Source organism: Megalobrama amblycephala, linkage group LG17 (assembly GCF_018812025.1).
Source record: "Megalobrama amblycephala isolate DHTTF-2021 linkage group LG17, ASM1881202v1, whole genome shotgun sequence".
Taxonomy (NCBI): Eukaryota; Metazoa; Chordata; class Actinopteri; order Cypriniformes; family Xenocyprididae; genus Megalobrama; species Megalobrama amblycephala.
Genome location: NC_063060.1, coordinates 28,422,454 through 28,442,774, shown reverse-complemented (window position 1 = coordinate 28,442,774; position 20,321 = coordinate 28,422,454). Strand labels below are relative to the sequence as shown.

Below are 20,321 nucleotides of genomic sequence, written 5' to 3'. Positions count from 1 at the left end.
ATTTTGTTTGACTCATGGTCTGTTTTTGTGGTGACTCTAGGCAGAGGAAGCGCAGGAGCAGTATAAAGCCTGTGTGGCCGATCTAGAGGCAAAGAAGGTCGGCTTGTCAAACGCTAAGAGTGAGATCCTCGCTCAGATTCGGAAGCTGGTCTTCCAATGCGACCTGACTCTCAAAGCGGTCTGTATCACAACATCACTATATAACAGTACAGTTCAAAAGTTTGAGGTCTGTAAGATTTTTTAATGTTTTTGAAGAAAGATTGATATGCTCACCAATGCTGCATTTATGTTTTATGATCAAAATTGCAGCAAAACAGTAATATTGTGAAATATGTTACAATTTTTATTTCTGTGATGGCAAAGCTTAATTTTCAGCATCATTACTCTAGTCTTCAGTGTCACATGATCCTTCAGAAATCATTCTAATATATTAATTTGCTGCTCAAGAAACGTTGCTCATTATCAAAGTTGAAAACAGTTGTGCTATATTAATAAGCTCAATATTTTTGAGGAAACTGTGATACATTTATTAAAAATAGAAATCTTACTGACCCCAATTTTTTGAATGATAGTGTATATATTGAACTGCCCTTCATGAAAATAAATACATTTTTTTTCCTATTATTGCACACTGACTATTCTCATGAACACTTGTAGGTGACAGTGAACTGGTTCCAGATGCAACAGGCTCAGACTGTGCCTCTGTCTGTCAACTACCAAGCTCTAAGTGAACAGGCCAAAAAGTATGAGCCTGGCCAGCGCTACTCTGAGTTTGTTTGCAGCTTGCCTAAAGAGCGAGTGTGGCTGGAGTCTCTGTCTCAGGACATCACTACTTCCTCAAAAACGGGGTTAGTCCACATTCAAGTTTCCATGCAAGCCGTGCATTGTTTGCATCTTCCTCAGGAAGAATGAAGAGCGAACGTGTTGTTTACCCAAGTGTTCTGGTCTCCGTAATCACTGCCCCGTGCAAACTCTGCTTTTCAGCTTGACCTCTGAATCACACCCATGTACAAACATACTGGCCAGTGCTATTACATCTCTTTACAGTGCAAATCTCACGCTTTCCTGTTGAGTAACCCATTTTACAATCAGCAGAGATTTTGCGCAGCTTGTTTTAACTGCAGTATTTTTATAAATCATTCTTTAACAAGTGTCTTTCTTTCCAGAATGTCTCTTCATAAGAGGTCTCAAAGTAGCACCCGCTCGTCCCATGGGAACCTGTCGCAGGGTTCTGTTACCTCTGCGGATAACCACAGCGCAGATGAGGTTGAGGGTACCGTACAACCCTGCAAGGCCAAGATCGCAGAGAGACGGTCCAATAGCAGTATAGACATGCAAGGTAAGAGATGTTGTATCTTATTCGTTAAAGATCTAGGCTGGTGAGTAAGGCCCTGTTTACACCTGGTATTAAGATGCACTTTGATCAATTGGATCTCATGTAGATGAGGGAGACATATTCCTGTTTACACCTGGTGTTTTAATCCGTCCACTTTCGACCACTTCTGTCCTGATTTTTCAAGGTGAGGGTCTATGGGTGGGTAAATGTATGGGATTTTCCAGATCTTTTGATCTAATGGACAAAATTAGCTCATTTAATTTACATATAAATGCAGCAACGACAGAAAAACACACAAAGAGCAGCTTTCGTTTCTTCTCCTTCTCTGAGTGTGTGTTAGAAATCAGGAATGGTGAGAGAACATTGCACCTGGTACGTTTTTCATCTTCAAACCAAACTTGGGTCTCCAGCCGACAAAGTTTAAATCCCGTCTGGCTAGCGTGCTTCTCATAATGTTTATGCATTAGGTCAGTAGGAGGAGAGTAGGCTGTCTTTTGTGGCTATTAGAAAAGCATCACGTGTGACAAGCTCAAAATATCTTAGACCCCATTTACACCTGTATTTAGCATCGCCCAATTGTGATCCGATCCACCAAAATGCATCTTAATACCAGGTGTAAACAGCGCCTAAAAGTTTACAATGATACATTTTTGTGGCACTAAATGGAATGAGAACAATAATGACAGAATAATCCTTCCCCAAACTCACACTATTGGTTGAGCCATAGTTGCTACTTCAGGCTGCTCAAACATATAGAGCAGGTCTTTACACTCTTTGGGGGATGTCAACCTACTCAACCTGCATTTGTTAGACTCTAAGACTTCACAGGATTAAATGCTACAAGATTTATTTTCTTTCCACTTCATCAATATCCTGAGATGTTTGCAGCTATGAGGCACATTTGTTTGGCTAGCTTCAATCTCCTGTACAGGTTATTTTTATGGCTTGACACGTCCACTGTAGGTTTTTTTACCCAGTGATAGCCGTTCAAAGCTTGGACTAAAGCTGCAAGCAGTCAGGATTAAGGCCCATACCCAGATCGGCTCTCGGCTTCCAAAAAGCCCCTGGTGCTGTGACATCATCGGCCTGCTGGATTACAGCCTGAGCATTCAGACTGGATGACTAAACTAAAGAATCAAGAACATCAGTTGAACGCTATGAACTGAATGAAACATTCAGACAGGCTGATTCTCCCAAACACAAACAGGATTTTGTCCCTCAGTTTTATATATAGAGACTAGAGATTTCAAAGATGAAATTTAATTCTGAGGTTAATTCTGTGTATTGTAGCGTCAAGGACGCAGGGCTCACAGCGGGCCTGGAGCTCAGGCAGTGCCGGCGGAGGAGGGATGTGCAGTGACTCAGAGAGTGCTGGGGGAAGCAGCGAGTCTCGCTCCATGGACTCTCCCACAGCCAGTCCAGGTGCTTTTTCTGACCCACATTTCAGCCTACAATCTGTTTCACAGTATGGGACATCTCTTATACATGAAATACTTTATTTAAAATATATCACAAGTACATCTGAAAATTTCTTTATAATTATTCATTCATTCATTCATTCATTCATTCCACCTTGTTCTTGACATAGTTGTGTTCGTGAGCAGAATTTAACATAATTTGCTGAACAATGTTCACAACATCACAGAAAACTAGGCATAAAAACTTATATGTGATCAACAAATCATTGGAATGTGAGAGTATAAGCACTGGCCTAATTAGGCATGTGTCAGTTTTGCCAGACATCCTAAAATGCTTTCACTCTACTCAATGGTAACAGCTATTCTTATTGTTGAGCCCTGTATATTTTATCAAGAGTTTAATCCTACAAAGAAGTTCCTTTAAAAATATTGCTGGTTTAGGCACGTTTGTAAGTTTTGCTTGTAAAGTGGTTGACCTAGTTCTCATTGGACAGGATGGAGAAGTGCTCTGCAGGGTGGAAGTATCTAATTTGTGTGTTTGTGTGTCTTCATGCTAAAGGGGATTTCAAACGCAGGCTTCCCAGAACTCCCTCAACTGGTACTATGTCTTCTGCAGATGACCTGGATGAGAGGGAACCCCCTTCCCCATCAGATAATGGTTGGTTGTACAAACTGAATAGCGTGATTGTGGCTGTCTGTGTTCATAGATGTGTGGTGACACACCACAGGTTCATGTTTATTATGCAAGTGCTGAATTGCTCGCACCCTTGTTTTTGCTGTCTGTGCAGCTGCGCAGATGGGCTTGGTGTTGACATTGGCAAAATGCCACAGTTAACAGTTCCTCACTCTCCACCAAAAGTGTTACATTTCAGTAATAATTGCTGAATGTAAACAAATGTTAGACTTAGAAAATACATTTGAGGAAATAGAGAGAGGATTGTGCTTCCTCAAAAGTACTAAAAGAGTCATTCATTAAATCGGAATGCAAACCAGAATCATTAAATTTCTTTATTTCCCATCCACACTCACATTTAAGACTCTTGATTATCCCATTTCCAAACCAGAACTTTGTTGATGGGCCAGCAGAATGTTTTTAAACTATTTGCAAATTAGCATTTGAAACACATTATGTCTTTTCTCGTCTCAGGTCTCGCTGAGATGGTGTTGGAAACGGCCAGTTCTCCCGGCCCTTTCCGCAATGCTCAGATGTCAAAAGCGGCGCACACCCACAAGTTGCGGAAACTAAGAGCTCCTTCCAAGTGCAGAGAGTGTGACAGTCTGGTGATGTTCCACGGGGCTGAGTGTGAGGAGGTGCGTCATCATCATCAACACCCACACTGATTTAGTTCATATTGTTCAGTAGAGCCATTTGTCATTCTCTAATCTCTAATTCCATAGTGCTCCTTGGCCTGTCACAAGAAATGCCTGGAGACTCTTGCCATTCAGTGTGGTCATAAGAAGCTCCAGGGTAGACTGCACCTGTTTGGGATTGACTTCGCCCAAGTAGCTAAGAACAGTCCTGACGGCATCCCCTTCATCATCAAAAAATGCACCTCGGAAATCGAGAGCCGTGCCCTGAACATTAAGGTAAAGAATTGAGATGTAACTTAAAGTAATTGCTTTAATTCAATGTTTGAGTCATCTTGTGAATGACACCTACTTTCGGTGCGTTTCAAGGGCATTTATCGGGTGAATGGGGCAAAGTCTCGTGTGGAAAAGCTGTGCCAGGCCTTTGAGAACGGAAAGGACTTAGTAGAGCTTTCTGACCTCCACCCACATGACATAAGCAACGTGCTCAAGCTTTACCTAAGACAGGTGTGGTGGGATAAATAATCCCAGTTTCATCATGTCATTTATGAAACTTGAATTATTAGAGTGCAACAGTACCCGCCCGGTTTTTCAGCATCCATGGTTTCGGACTTTTTTTAAAAGTCTTCATTAAAGTTATAAGCCATGAATCAAACCAACCAGCTATTAGGTGAATCACAAAATTACAAACTTTGAATTAAAGCAGAAAAGTATTTGAAAATCAAATAAAAAGACAAAGCTACAAGACCGTGAAGCATTGCAAATGACAATCGAATTAAAAATGATGGATAAATATAAATCTACATCTATAAATCTTTAAATAAGTAGTTTTATATTTCTCCATTGTTTTTAATTCGATTATGCTGTTCGCAATGCTTCATAGGATTGTAGTTCTTTCTATCTCTAAAGCCGTTAGGTACACAATCTTGTACCTTTGTATTTTTGTCAGATTTTCAAATACTTTTTTGCTTCAAATCAAAGTTTGTAATGTTATGATTCACTTCTTAGCTGGTTGGCTTGGTTCATGGCTTATAACGCTTTAACAAAGACACCTTTGAAATCCATATGGGAGAAATGAATGGAAAATATACTTCTGGAACCAATGCTGCTGAAAAAGTGAGCAGGCACTGTTGAACTCTATAGCTGTATAACTTCCATTGCACTTCTCATTTAGAAAACAAAAAGTAACTCTAACTTTTTGTTAATTGACATTGCCAAACAAAATGTTTTTCAGTTGCCAGAGCCATTGATTCTGTATCGGTATTATAATGATGTCATTGGGCTGGCAAAAGAGACTCAGAACCTGGATGAGACTGACTCGGCTAAAGAGAAATCAACAGGGGAGCAGCTGTGCCTCAGCATTGAGCTTAAAAGAGTTCTCTTCAAAATTAGAGACCTCCTTCGCCAACTTCCTGGAGCTCATTACAAAACCCTGCAGTTCCTCATCACACATCTGCACAGGTATGCTAACACAAACCATAAACATATGCATCTATTAGGAAAAAATAGTATACCTCTAACATCACGGCCTTACTGTATGTACGTTTTAACGCATCCTCTGTGGCGTCCGTGAAACCACGCCATGAAATGGACTGATGGCGCAAAATGGCTGTGTGTATTGGGCTAACCCTAATCCAGCTACTCGTTTGTCATTTTTTTGACGCGTGAGCCTCCCTTTATATCTAAAGTCCTTTTGTTTTCTTCAGAAAGAGCTTTAGAATCAGAAAGAGCTTTATTGCCAGGTATGTTTGCACATACTAGGAATTTGTTTTAGTTACAGAAGTAAAATGGTAAAATGGCAGTGACGCGCAAAGGAAATATGTTATAGCCAACATACATAAAACAGAAATTGTAACGCGTGAGCAGATAAGTTTCTCGTGCATAGTCTGTTTTTTTTTTTTTTTTTTTTTTTTTTGCAAAGGTCCTTTTAGGGCTCCGTAGGAATCCTTTGTCAGAATCTGTTTTTTCATTGCTAGTTGCTTGAAACCCTTAAATGTGTTTTGTGAGAGTGAAATATAAATCCACCACTCCAAAACATCATTGTTCTACAGAGTAACAGAGCAATCTGAGGAGAACAAGATGACAGCTAGTAACCTGGGTATCATCTTCGGTCCCACGCTCATCAAGCCCAGGCAGTTGGATGCAGAAGTGTCGCTGTCCTCTTTGGTTGACTACCCTCACCAGGCCCGCATGGTGGAGCTGCTCATCAATTACCACCAAATGATCTTTGATGTCCCCCTCAGCCCGGTTTCTCCCACCAGTCCTACAGCATCACAGGCTTCCATTGTGCCCAACATCCAGGACAAAGAGCCAAAACTCAGCCGTCACTCCCGATCTCTCATGGATATCAAAGAGGTGAGATGGGACAGAGAATGGAAGCTAGACCTCACTTGCTTTAAGGACATTTTTAGGAAATATTATGTTTTTGAATCTTTTGGCACCTCACGATTTGATTCAAAACCATTCTCAAATTTCAATTAGATATATGCATAGATTTCATTCTAGTTTACTGTTATGTGTTACTTTTCCTATTTGACTGGTAGACAGTTTAATAGGTCTTGAAAGAAAAATCCAACTGAATTAAATGTAAGCCTTGAAATTTATTTAGTTTTTCTTCCCATTTTAGTCAACACAATATTATAAAACAAATGCCATTTAAGCTGGCAGTCTTCTGTAATATAAAAAATAGAAACAAAGAACAAATTACAAATGATAGGACAAATATATTTGAAATTTGTGAATTGATCGGTAGAGGATGATCGTGATTCATATGTGAATTGATTTTTCCCCCACTCCATAGTTTATGATTTGTGATCTGTGTTTATTGTTCATACAGAGTGCAAAAATTTACAAGAGACACTCGTCTGTGATTACCTCTGCACAGCTTGTGGAGGAAGTTAAGGAAATGAAGACAGGGGATGATAGAGCACAAACACCTGGTTAGTATGAGTGTCTTTGCTCATCTTTGGTAAAATCAAAACTGTTGAACCATGGCTGCATGAAAAATGTTTATCTTTTTTATCTGAAAGTTCATGCAGGTAAATTAATATTTTTAATGAAATAGTTGAATGAAATTAATGAAATGAATATATTTTCTTTGAATAAACTTGGACTTTTTAAGGAATTATGTGTTATAAGTTCAAAAGAATTATATCTATTGATTTCTAAAGAGTTAATATTGGTAATTCTCAGATGTGTTCTTATATATATAATTTAATGATATATTCAAATACAATTTCTAATATTGCAACAAACATCCTGCAACAAGTGGTTTTTCTGTAGTTCATGTAAAATTAAAAAAAAAAAAAAAAAATTAATTCAGTGATTAAAAATTGAGTAAATGTAGTAATAACATGGTAATAACACAATAACATTCAAAACTTTGAAAGCTTTGTGCATTCAGTTTTTGTTCAAATACAAGATGGTTTTAGTTGAAAAATATTAAGTTATGACTGTTTTATAAACTTATGTTTCACTGGGTCAAGATTGACCCGGAAATGCAAAAGTCACATTCAGATATTCAATACATTAAAAGGTTACTCTCTTAAGGAGTCTCTTTTGAATGAATAGTTTGTATAAATTAATTTTAAGAGTATTTTTTTCTCTCCAGCAGGTGAGGGTTCAGATATCAATGGGGTTGACTCAGCTCCTGTGGACATGCAGAAGTCCACATCTGTGTTCAGCCGGCCCAGTGCCAGCAGCCGATTGGTGCAGCTGCGACCCCAGCGCTCCAAGCCGGTGTCTCGACCCATCAGCATGCCTGTGGACCGACTGCTCAATGAGGTCAACAGCCGCAACACTGTGGAGCATGAACACTCGCCTGCCGCCATTCAGGAGACCACCGAACCGGAGAAACCTTCGACGCCACGACTCTCAAACTATTACAGGAACCCCTTAATCGACACTCAGACGCTGAGGAGGACCTGGGACAGACAGTACAGACATTATGACGTGACACCCAGAACTGCAATGATAGTGGCCAACCTGCCACCCTCTGGTGTGCCGAAAGCATCTGAAATTAGCGTTGTACCCCACAGCATTGCTACTAGAAAAGATGGTACAAGCCAGTCCGTCGGGGCTCCGATAACCTTCCGAGCACCACGGACACTAAAACCCCCTCCTGGAACGTTCTATAGACCTCCATCAGGAGCCCAATTCAGGTCATTTGACTCACTGGCAAAAACTGTTTCAGCGGCACCAACCACGACCACAGAAGCTGTTTACACAACAGCCATTACCATATTAACAACAGCAGCCTCGTCAAATGTTGCGACAGTCACCACAGCAGTGACAACCCCCCCCACCACACCAACAACACCGGTGACTGTCGCTCTAACAGCCAAGCCAACTTTTACAACAATAACAAGCACTGTATCAGGAGTGGAAGAAGGACTGTCTGAAAGTGACTCTCAAAGCCCCATCACGCTCTCGCCCCCTCAGTCTCCAGGCTCCAGCGCTGAGGAGCTCAGCCCAACAGATGCCAAACCCCTCTATCAGAGACGCAGTCGCCGTATGCAGGAGCTGGAGCAGCGAGAGGCCCATTTTGTTTAAAAAAAAAAAAAAAAACACTGGCTCTTGAAAAAGCCAAATCTGTTGGCTTCTAGGGTTGTCCTCTAGGGCAGTTTTTGTCACGCCTGGTACAGTATTCTCCTGATATGTGACAAAGTGAATGATTCCTCCACAGTCCTCACAAGGTCAATTTTAATAGTCTAGTAGATCTGACTACGACTGTATATGTATGTATCTGTATGTCTTTTTTGTGCCATACTGTATATATTAAATTGTTTTACTATCCCTTTAAGAAAGGGCAAAAATATTACAGGAGAGGTGAAACGTCTCTGTGAATTAAATAGCTGTTTGTTAATGTCCCTTTAAGCTACTGTTTGAGCCGGAAATATCAGCAAAGGTCCAAAACATTTGTGACATTCACTTAACCGTAAGTGAGCACTCTTTTATGTTATTTTTGTATATTGTTTCTGAACGTTTATGCCAAATGTGTTTCATATTCATTATCTCCTTCATTGTGATAAAATGGCCATCCAGAGGTTTCAAGAGACGCTTCTATATCAATAAATAATCAGTTATATTAATGTGTTATTAAAGTCAGAAGTTCTGTGTAATAATTGTATGAACTCAACAGGAGTGTGTATAGTATTTTTTGTAAATGTATGCCAACCTGTTCATTGTGATGCACTTGCTAAGCCTAACCACTGCATCATCACTGCCTTCGCATGATGTAATACAGTTACTGCTGGCTGTTTTTTTGTTTGTTTTTTTAGTTTGTCTCTCAGAAACACTTCTGCTCATGTGTGTTTTAGGCTGCGTAAGTGCATCTGTTTCTGTTTTATTTCAGAGTTATATATGCATTTGTTTTCATTTTGTACACATAACCTGCTGCCATAAACATATGATAAACATACCAACAATTCTTGAAGACGTGCAACATGTTTGCAGATTAAATATTTAGTTCAAACTATTTTTGTATTTTTTTTGCCCTTTTTTCTTTTCTATTTTGTCCATTTGCCTGTAAAAGTGGATTAAATATGAAGACTACATTTTTTTAAATTTTTGGAATGAAATATTAGTGGCCACTGCGATGCTAGGGTGGTTGCCAGGTGGTTGTTATGTGGTCGCTAAGGTGTTGTTATATTACTGGTGGTTTATTACTGGCTCAAATCAAATAAGTATAATATAATTGTCACCATTATGTTTGAGTCCCTGCCAGTGTTGTTATTGTTAAAGGGTTAGTTCACCCAAAAATGAAAATTCTGTCATTTATTACTTACCCTCATGCCATTCCATAACCGTAAGACCTTCGTTAATCTTCGGAACACAAATTAAGATATTTTAGTTGAAATCTGATGGCTCCGTGAGGCCTTCATAGGGAGCAATGACAATGTCGCTTTATAATATTAATATTGAACCACTGTACTCACATGAACTGATTTAAATATGTTTTTAGTACCTTTATGGATCTTGAGAGAGGAAATGTCATTGCTCCCTATGAAGGCCTCACGGAGCCATCAGATTTCAACTAAAATATCTTAATTTGTGTTCCGAAGATTAATGAAGGTCTTACGGGTGTGGAACGGCATGAGGGTAAGTAATAAATGACAGAATTTTCATTTTTGGGTGAACTAACCCTTCAACTAAAACTAAAACTAGTTATAATAATCAAATTTGTTTATTGGAATAAAGTTGAAATAAAATATGAATAAGATGAAAAGCTTAAAAAAAAAATTAAATGAAAATGAGAAATCAGTCGGCACTAAAAATAAAATGTTTAAGTTATAATAAACGGTAGCTCAGGAATGCTTGCTTGACGTGAGAACCAATGAGGTTAATTTTCGTGTGTTACGCAGCACGTTTGAACTTCCACAAAACCAGTGAGGTTCATTCTCCTGTGTTACGCAGTTTGAGCTTCCGCAAGAACCAGTGAGGTTCATTCTCGTGTGTTACTCAGCACGTTTGAACTTCCGCAAGAACCAATGAGGTTCATTCTCATGTGTTACGCACTTTCAGCTTCCGCAAGAACCAATGAGGTTCATTCTCGTGTGTTACGCAGTTTGAGCTTCTGCAAGAACCAATGAGGTTCATTCTCGTGTGTTACTCAGCACGTTTGAACTTCCACAAAACTAATGAGGTTCATTCTTGTGTGTTATGCAGCACTTTGAGCTTCCGCAAGAACCAATGAGGTTTATTCTCGTGTGTTACTCAGTACATTTGAGCTTCCACAAGAACCAATGAGGTTCATTCTCGTGTGTTACTCAGCACGTTTGAACTTCCGCAAGAACCAATGAGGTTCATTCTCATGTGTTACGCACTTTCAGCTTCCGCAAGAACCAATGAGGTTCATTCTCGTGTGTTACGCAGTTTGAGCTTCTGCAAGAACCAATGAGGTTCATTCTCGTGTGTTACTCAGCACGTTTGAACTTCCACAAAACCAATGAGGTTCATTCTTGTGTGTTATGCAGCACTTTGAGCTTCCGCAAGAACCAATGAGGTTTATTCTCGTGTGTTACTCAGTACATTTGAGCTTCCACAAGAACCAATGAGGTTCATTCTCGTGTGTTACTCAGCACGTTTGAACTTCCGCAAGAACCAATGAGGTTCATTCTCCTGTGTTACGCAGCACGTTTGAGCTTCTGCAAGAACCGTTTTCGTGTTACGCAGCATGTTTGAGCCTCTCAAGAACCAATGAGGTTCATTTTTGTGTTACACAAATATTGCCACCCTTGGTAAATATGAACAACGGTGGCTGTGAAAGTAAATCTGCATTGTTTATCCTTTTGATCTTTTATTTTTTTTAAAAATACAAAATTCTAACCTTTCATTTAAGTAAAACAATTGAAAATGGGGGAGAAAGCTCATTATGAAATGAATGTTTTTCTCTTGTTCACGTTGGCCACAATTATTGGCACCCAATTATTGCAACGTCCTTTTGCCAAGATAACAGCTCTGAGTCTTCACCTATAATGCCTGATGAGTTTGGAGAACACCTGACAAGAGATCAGAGACCGTTCCTTTATACAGAATCTCTCCAGATCCTTCAGATTCCCAGCTCCATGTTAGTGTTTCTTCTCTTCAGTTCACTCCACTCATTTTCTTTAAGTTTTAGGTCAGGGGACTGGGATGGTCATGGAAGAAGCTTCATTTTGTGCTCAGTGACACATTTTTGTGTTGATTTTGATGTTTGTTTTTGATCATTGTCCTGATGGAAGATCCAACAATAGCCCACATTAAAATTATTCTAGCAGAAGCAGGTTTTGATTTTTTTTATCTGTTAGTATTTGATAGAATCCATGATACCATGTATCTGAACAAGATGTCCAGGACCTCCAGCAGAAAAATAGGCCCACAACATTAAAGATCCAGCAGTATATTTAACCATAGGCATGGGGTACTTTTTATCCATGTGTGCACCAAACCCATCTGGTGGGTTTGCTGCCAAAAAAGCTCTTTTTTTAGTTTCCTCTGTCCATAGAAGCTGGTCCCTTTTTGAAGTTCCAGTCGTGTCTGACAACTGAATATGCTAGAGTTTGTTTTTGGTTGAGCGATGAACAACTTGTGGGGATGTAGGTGCTGTTTGAAGAACCAATGTGATTCATTCTCATTTGTTACGCAGCACATTTGAGCCTCTGCAAGAACCAATGTGGTTCATTCTCATTTGTTACACAGCACATTTGAGCTTCCTCAAGAACCAATGTGGTTCATTCTCATTTGTTACACAGCACATTTGAGCTTCCTCAAGAACCAATGTGGTTCATTCTCATTTGTTACGCAGCATGTTTGAGCTTCCGCAAGGACCAATGAGGTTCATTCTTGTGTGTTACGCAGCACGTTTGACTGAGTAGTCTTTACTGTTTGCTGATAAATGTTTGTTTATATTTGAATGAAAGCCTAAATTCAGTCTGTTCGTCATATCAAGTGATTTTGTCTCTTCAGAAAATTTGGGCTAAACTGCTCAATTCATATGGATTAGTTTTACAATCTCTTTATAAATTTTTTGAAGCGTGAAAGTGGTAGTTGCGTCAATGGAGGGACAGATGGCTCAGATTTCATTAAAAATATCGTCATTTGTTCTAAAGAGTTTGGATTTAGAACATTGGATTTTCATTTTTGGGTGAACTAACCCTTAAAGCTAAATAGAAAATAAATAAATACATTAAAAAAACTAATAAAGATGACAAAAAAGTACCATACAATAAAAAATATTTTTCGAATAAAGCAAAGATTTTCGGAGTATGTTTTACCAAAAAACAAACAAACAAACAAACAAAAATATTTCAGTCTTTCTGCTTTAAACTTTAATGTTTTTTCAATGTTACTTGTAAAAATTACTTGTAGTTTCTTTGTAATTAATTGGGGAAAAAAAAAAAAAACTTCACCATTTGTTGTGTAAAACACGATTCCTAAAGCATTGATTCCTGCTTTAGCAAACACTACTTATTAAAAATTACTACATTTAAACATATGATTTAAAAAGCATGTACAATATTTATCATTATTATGATTTAAAAAGCATGTACAATATTTCATGTCAAAGGTTAATTTAGCTGCTGTATTTCAGGGAGAGACAGACCAGTGTCCTGATTACAGAGCTTGCCTATTGTTCTCACTCCCTGTGTATCTGTAACTGTCCGGGACAGAGTCTGTCCCTCCTCATCCCTAATTAGACATGTCACCTGAGCTCCAGCACTGAGCTGCTCAGCTCTGACTCATCCAACAAACACAGAAGCAGAAATAGGATATAAAATATAGCACACATACTCCAAATGTCCATATAATACTTAATATAACACAACACACATTAACAGTATCTCCTAATGCATCATCAATCCTCCACATGTACTTGTAAATAAATAGTAGTATTTTTAAAATGGAGGGCTTTGTTGATGGCCATGTTAACCCTGAAGATTAAGGCAATCAGATTAGTTGTATCACATGAGTCAGTCAAGAGCAGCAAGTTTGGCTCTTGTGTTTCAGCGACTATCATGGACTGTAATTATGTACCTTTATATGCGAATGTTGAGGGACTCAAATCTTTTCAGCACTGAAGTAAGTATACCATTTTTGGTCATACACTACCATCCAAAGGTTTGTGTTCAGTAAGATTTTATTTTTTATTATTTTATTTATTTTTTTAAAGAAATTAATACTTCTATTCATCAAGGATACATTAATTTAATCAAAAGTGACCGTAAAGATGTAATTTAACAAGATTTTATTTCAAATAAATGCTGTTCTTTTGAACTTATTGTTTATCAAAGAATCCAGAAAAAAATGTGTCACGGATTCCTCAAAATTATTGAGCAGCACATTCGTTTTCAACATCGATAATAATAAGAAATGTTTCTTAAGCAGCAAATCAGCATATTAGAATGATTTCTGAAGGATCATGTGACACTGAAGACTGTATTAATGATGTTGAAAATTCAGCTTTGCCATCACAGGAATAAATTACATTTTAAAATGTATTCAAATAGAAACTGGTTATTTTAATAACAATAGTTACAGTTTTTACTGTATTTTTGATCAAATAAATGCCGCGTTGGTGAGCATAAGAGACTTCTTTCAAAAACATCTTCAAAATCTTACTGACACCAAACCTTTGAACGGTAGTGTACATTCACGACAGGTCTAAGTTGTCCTCGGTAGAGAATATGCATATTATACCTAAAATAATGCATTTCAATTTTTTGTTTTTAATTCTTTTATATTCATTTAGCCATAAAGATCAAGTATATTCGTAATATGTCTATCAAAAGAGACTCCATAAGATGAGACATTTGTATCTGAACCTGAACTCAAAGAGCTTTAATCAGTGTTTGTGTAAAAAGATCACTGTGGAAAATTAGATGTCTAACAGACATAATAACAGCTCTGTCTGTGACTGCTGTGCTGTTTTGGTCTTGCTGTAGTAGTCATTGCTATGGCTCAAAATAGTTCAGTGGTTCAATGCTAGGCCCATATTTTCTTTAAAGATTTGTGACCCAATATCACATGACAAAGTCTCCAAACACTAAAACAGTTGTTTTTTTAAAAGAAAACTGCTGGTCGTCTAAAATCTGATCACATGGTCACATGTAAAGCTCTGCAATGCTAACAATATCTGAATTCCTATACAACAGTTCTGCAAGTTTTCTGTCAGGTTGTTTGTGAGTGTGAAGTATGTGATGTGTTGCCAGGTTTGTTGTATGTTGGTGACCCCTACGAGGGGTTAAGTTGGAGCCATGAACACTAGCAGCCAGATCCGTCTGCTGCTCTGGAAGAACTGGACACTCCGCAAGAGACAAAAGGTAGCAATTAACCGATTCACCGGGACACAAAACAATCATCATCGCAGGCTGTAGTTTCTAAAGCCTCAAGACAGCTTATATTTAGAGCGCTCTGTTTATATCATGTGATACAAGCCTCAAAAATTTGGTTACGAGTGCAGGATTTAGGCAATGAGGTGTGACATACCACACAAAAATATAAGACTCTGAAGCTGAAAACTTGTTTTGAAAGAGTGTTTGCTGTGCTTCAGAATGTTCCAAGTTTATTTTTATTACTTTATGTGCATAATTTATTGTCTGCTATTATTTGTTTAACATCAGGGCAACACTTTTCAATACGGTTCGATCAGTTCTATGGATGATTTTAGAGAATTTTAGATTTATCGGTCAATATTGGATATTTCATTTTACTTTAGCATTTTGCATATTTTTACAGTTAGATTACCGATATCTGAAAATTAATATCCATTTTGTTATACTGTACATTACAGGTGCTGGTCATATAATTAGAATATCATCAAAAAGTTGATTTATTTCACTAATTCCATTCAAAAAGTGAAACTTGTATATTATATTCATTCATTACAGACAGACTGATATATTTCAAATGTTTATTTTTTTTTTATTTTGATGATTATAACTGAAAACTAAGGAAAATCCCAAATTCAGTATCTTCAGTATCAATGCGGCGTGGCATGGAGTCGATCAGTCTGTGGCACTGCTCAGGTGTTATGAGAGCCCAGGTTGCTCTGATAGTGGCCTTCAGCTCTTCTGCATTGTTGGGTCTGGCATATCGCATCTTCTTCTTCACAATACCCCATAGATTTTCTACGGGGTTAAGGTCAGGCGAGTTTGCTGGCCAATTAAGAACAGGGATACCATGGTCCTTAAACCAGGTACTGGTAGCTTTGGCACTGTGTGCAGGTGCCAAGTCCTGTTGGAAAATGAAATCTGCATCTCCATAAAGTTGGTCAGCAGCAGGAAGCATGAAGTGCTCTAAAACTTCCTGGTATACAGCTGTGTTGACCTTGGACCTCAGAAAACACAGTGGACCAACACCAGCAGATGACATGGCACCCCAAACCTTCACTGACTGTGGAAACTTTAGACTGGACCTCAAGCAACGTGGATTGTGTGCCTCCCCTCTCTTCCTCCAGACTCTGGGACCCTGATTTCCAAAGGAAATGCAAAATTTACTTTTTTGTCTTTAGACGCTTCTGACGCTGTTTGTTGTTCAAGAGTGGCTTGACACAAGGAATGCGACAGCTGAAACCCATGTCTTGCATACGTCTGTGCGTAGTGGTTCTTGAAGCACTGACTCCAGCTGCAGTCTACTCTTTGAGAATCTCCCCCACATTTTTGAATGGGTTTTGTTTCACAATCCTCTCCAGGGTGCGGTTATCCCTATTGCTTGTACACTTTTTTCTACCACATCTTTTCCTTCCCTTTGCCTCTCTATTAATGTGCTTGGACACAGAGCTCTGTGAACAGCCAGCCTCTTTTGCAATGACCTTTTGTGTCTTGCCCTCCTTGTGCAAGGTGTTAATGGTCGTCTTTTGGACAACTGTCAAGTCAGCAGTCTTCCCCATGATTGTGTAGCCTACAGAACTAGACTGAGACCATTTAAAGGCCTTTGCAGGTGTTTTGAGTTAATTAGCTGATTAGAGTGTGGCACCAGGTGTCTTCAATATTGAACCTTTTCACAATATTCTAATTTTCTGAGATACTGAATTTCGGATTTTCCTTAGTTGTCAGTTATAATCATCAAAATTAAAAGAAATAAACATTTGAAATATATCAGTCTGTGTGTAATGAATGAATATAATATACAAGTTTCTTTTTTTGAATGGAATTAGTGAAATAAATCAACTTTTTGATGATATTCTAATTATATGACCAGCACCTGTATAATGTTGATGCTTAAATTCAAAACAATTTTAGTTTTTAGTGTTTTCTTTTCAATTTATTTAGACAAAATAGTATAGAATTTTAATATTGACCTTTTATCAGTTATTGGCCATATCATGAAAATAATTAAATATAAAATTTTTTGCATAGCTAATATTGTGCATATTGTGCATCCTTATTCAATTCTTTAAAATGAATGCATTATACTTTAATAAATGATTGTTCCTTGTTAGGTCATATAATACATAATGCATTTATGACATAACAAGGACCAGTAATTTATTACAGCATTTAGTAATCGAGGCCCATATATGGACTAAGATATTTCTTGTATTTGTTAATTATGACAAAAGCTGCTTGTTTTAAAACTTTTTTATTAACAGAATTTGAGAATTTATTGAGAGTGGGGAGAGAAATATAATTCAGTTTACATCTTCATTTTGTGTTTTTGGCATTTTTAATTTATATTAGAGTTAGATTGTTTTAATATATTAGTTTGTACAACTTGAAATGTTAAAAATGCATTAATGTATAAAATAATATTTTATTAACATTAAATGCTTTAAATAGTATATACAGTATTTATTCATGTAATTAGTAAATAGTAAAAAGTAGTATTGTTTTTCATGATACCTAATTTTGTTAGGTAATATATTGTTGTATTACAAAGTGTTACCAACATTGCTACAATCCTACATCCTAGATCTGATGTGTTTCTGAGCATACTGCTCTCTTGTTATGTGCACAGATTCGCTTCCTGGTTGAAATTCTGTGGCCTGTGGTTTTATTCATTGGACTTGTTTGGCTACGAAGAGCAAATCCTCTGTATCGCCAACATGAATGTAAGAATAAACATTAAAGTATATTGTTAGCTCCTGTCAATGTCACACTCACAGCCAGAGATAAAAATAAGGGTTTTCAAATAATAAAAGTTTCCTTCAAAATCTGTCTGTGGTGACTGAGGACTTGATCATGATATTTGTAAATGCAGGTCATTTTCCCAGCAAGGCTATGCCCTCAACAGGAATCCTGCCTTGGATCCAAGGGATTTTCTGCAATGCTAATAACCCATGTTTTCGCCATCAAACTCGAGGAGAGTCACCTGGGGTCGTTTCCAACTACCACAACTCCATGTGAGTCAGACACTCCTCCACAGCTCAAATCTGGAAGATTTTCCTATCTAGGACATGTTGTTTTGTAGGCGTTCAGAGATAGTCCTCTGACACAATTCAGTTTGGACCAAAAATGTGTTTTCCTATGCAGAGGAGTTTTGCAGGAGTTGGGATTGTAAATTTAGTCTTATCCCATTAGAAAGCCATTTTTTCTCTTTTTTTTTCTCTCTCTCAAGTTAAAGGGTTAGTTCACCCAAAAATGAAAATTCTGTCATTAATTACTCACCCTCCTGTTGTTCCACACCCGTAAGATCTTCGTTCATCTTCAGAACACAAATTAAGATGTTTTTTATAAAATCTGATGGCTCATTGCCAGCAAGATAATTAACACTTTCAATGCCCAGAAAGCTACTAAAGACATATTTAAAACAGTTCATGTGACTACAGTGGTTCAACCTTAATGTTATAAAGCGACGAGAATACTTTTTGTGCGCCTTTATTCCAATATCTAGTGATGGGTGATTTCAAAACACAACACAAATTACAAATCTTTAGTTTCAAACAGTAAATAGTCACATGAACTGTTTTATATATGTCTTTAGTAGATTTCTGGGCATCTGAAAGTGTTAATTATCTTGCTGGCAATAGAGGCCTTACTGTGCCATCAGATTTCATCAAAAATATCTTAATTTGTGTTCCGAAGATGAACAAAGATCTTACAGGTGTGGAACGACATGAGGGTGAGTAATTAATGACAGAATTTTCATTTTTGGGTGAACTAACCCTTTAATACCATAAAATTAGAGATGCAACGATTGCAATTTTCTTGGCCGATTCCGATTTTTTGTTAGTGAGATCAGCCGATACTGATTTTTGCCGATTCCGATTTTCTTTCTAAGAACTATAATTGCCAACATATAGCTACAAACAAAAATCTACTTTTCTTCAATGCAAAGTTTTATTTTCATTAAAAAAAAAAGAAAAAAGTAAAAGTCAGTAATAAAATATAAACAGCTCAAATAAATGCAACAGAATAAAGAGAGCTATGAAACTAAGTTTTTTTTGGGGTTAACTGCGTTTCTATTCAGGTAAGAAATACTACAGAAATTAAAGTAATCAAATGTAAAATGACACATTCAGTGTTATTTTACATTGGTTAAATTAATTTCTGTAGTCTTTATTGTAAATATTAATAAAGATCAATTCTTACCATTAAAGTTATAAAACGTATTCAGTCAAGAGCAGAAATTGATTTTCTTTGTCTTTTGTTCTTTGATTAACATGACAAACAGCAGAAGGAATATTGGACTGCTGTCCCTTTAAGAGTCTATGAACGATGTTCAACGGACCCAATACTGTTACACACTACATGGGTTCACTTTCTTAGCTATTTAACGATTAAAAAATGACTGTGTTTATCTGTATACTCACCAAGATTGCCTGTGCCGCTGGTTTTGACATACCTTTGTATGTATTTGACAGTTTAAGCGCATTATGCTACTCGTTTTGGTATTTGTTAGTCTGTTTGACTTCTGTCTCTGTTTGAGACTGAGCGTGGCTTGTTCGCTTCACTAATATAGATCAGTGGTGCGCGCGCTTTCGGTGTGAGCGCGAAACCTGCGGGAATGACAAAAATTTATGCGCAGTAAGCACTATTTAACCGGAGCGAATGAGGCGAGTGAGAGACAGGAGGCGCCCGCGCGGGTGTGTGTCACTTCACCGTGACAGAGAAGAGAGCGAGAACGCGCATTTGACGTTATTGCCTGTGCCGCTGGTAACAAAAAAGATCGGCTTGGAATCGGTAAGAAGTGAGACTGATCGGCCGATCACCGATCCGGGCCGATCATGAGGAAAATCGGCCGATTTCGATCCCTGTCCGATCAATCAGTGCATCTCTACATAAAATGTTGGGACAGCTAACAAAATATGTTCTCTAAACATTTTGCTAATGTTCCCATTAAGTTATAAAAATGTTTTTTGAACTGAAAAGGAAACATTCCATTTTATCATTCTGCAAATTTTACTTTTCAATGTTTTCCTCACATAATGAAACAAGGAGTAACATTTTAAAAACATTTGGTGAACATCCAACTAAGCGTTTCAGGTAAAAACATTATATGAACGATAGTTTTTAAAGGTGCTACAGAGGATCTTTCCGTCGACTGAGAAACCAAAGACTGGTAGTGAGTTTTTGAAATGAGCGCATGCATAAGAACAGCCCCCCTCCTTCACAGCTCATTTAGAGGGAACGCCTCCCAAAACTCGTGCACGAGTATTGGAACAGGAGTGTTTACCACTGCATTCGCTGTGTCGTGTTTGTGGATTCATTATGTCGGACTCACCGCAGATAACTCATAATCTGCAGTTGTTACTCCTGTCTCCTGACAAAAACATTGCATGCGGCGCCTGTAGAGTGTGGAAAGTTACTGGAGCGCGCAGCCGTGCCGCGCACATCTCTCAC

The 20,321-nt window shown here is 37.9% G+C and overlaps 2 protein-coding genes across 8 annotated transcripts in view; both read left to right on the top strand.

Moving 5' to 3' along the window:
• Positions 1-9,538, top strand: part of arhgap29b (Rho GTPase activating protein 29b) — a 36,318-nt gene extending 26,780 nt beyond the window's left edge. For 3 of the 4 annotated variants that reach the window (XM_048164399.1, XM_048164401.1, XM_048164402.1), the window contains 12 exons: positions 41-178; positions 658-848; positions 1,167-1,339; positions 2,627-2,758; positions 3,314-3,412; positions 3,902-4,065; positions 4,153-4,341; positions 4,432-4,569; positions 5,297-5,523; positions 6,114-6,417; positions 6,899-7,001; positions 7,673-9,538. In XM_048164399.1, the coding sequence (XP_048020356.1) occupies positions 41-178; positions 658-848; positions 1,167-1,339; positions 2,627-2,758; positions 3,314-3,412; positions 3,902-4,065; positions 4,153-4,341; positions 4,432-4,569; positions 5,297-5,523; positions 6,114-6,417; positions 6,899-7,001; positions 7,673-8,613 (2,799 nt within the window). In that variant the 3' untranslated portion in view covers positions 8,614-9,538. The remainder of the gene's footprint in view (positions 1-40; positions 179-657; positions 849-1,166; positions 1,340-2,626; positions 2,759-3,313; positions 3,413-3,901; positions 4,066-4,152; positions 4,342-4,431; positions 4,570-5,296; positions 5,524-6,113; positions 6,418-6,898; positions 7,002-7,672) is intronic. The other variant, XM_048164400.1, reaches the window with a different exon arrangement.
• Positions 9,539-14,730: 5,192 nt separating this feature from the next.
• The window catches only part of abca4b (ATP-binding cassette, sub-family A (ABC1), member 4b), a 52,050-nt gene continuing 46,459 nt past the window's right edge, over positions 14,731-20,321 (top strand). Inside the window, exons 1-3 of one of the 4 annotated variants that reach the window (XM_048164099.1) lie at positions 14,731-14,861; positions 17,497-17,590; positions 17,740-17,881. In XM_048164099.1, coding sequence (XP_048020056.1) covers positions 14,796-14,861; positions 17,497-17,590; positions 17,740-17,881 — 302 coding nt within the window. In that variant the 5' untranslated portion in view covers positions 14,731-14,795. Of the gene's footprint in view, positions 14,862-17,496; positions 17,591-17,739; positions 17,882-19,316; positions 19,965-20,321 lie in introns of those variants that run through there. The other 3 variants (XM_048164096.1, XM_048164098.1, XM_048164097.1) reach the window with 3 other exon arrangements.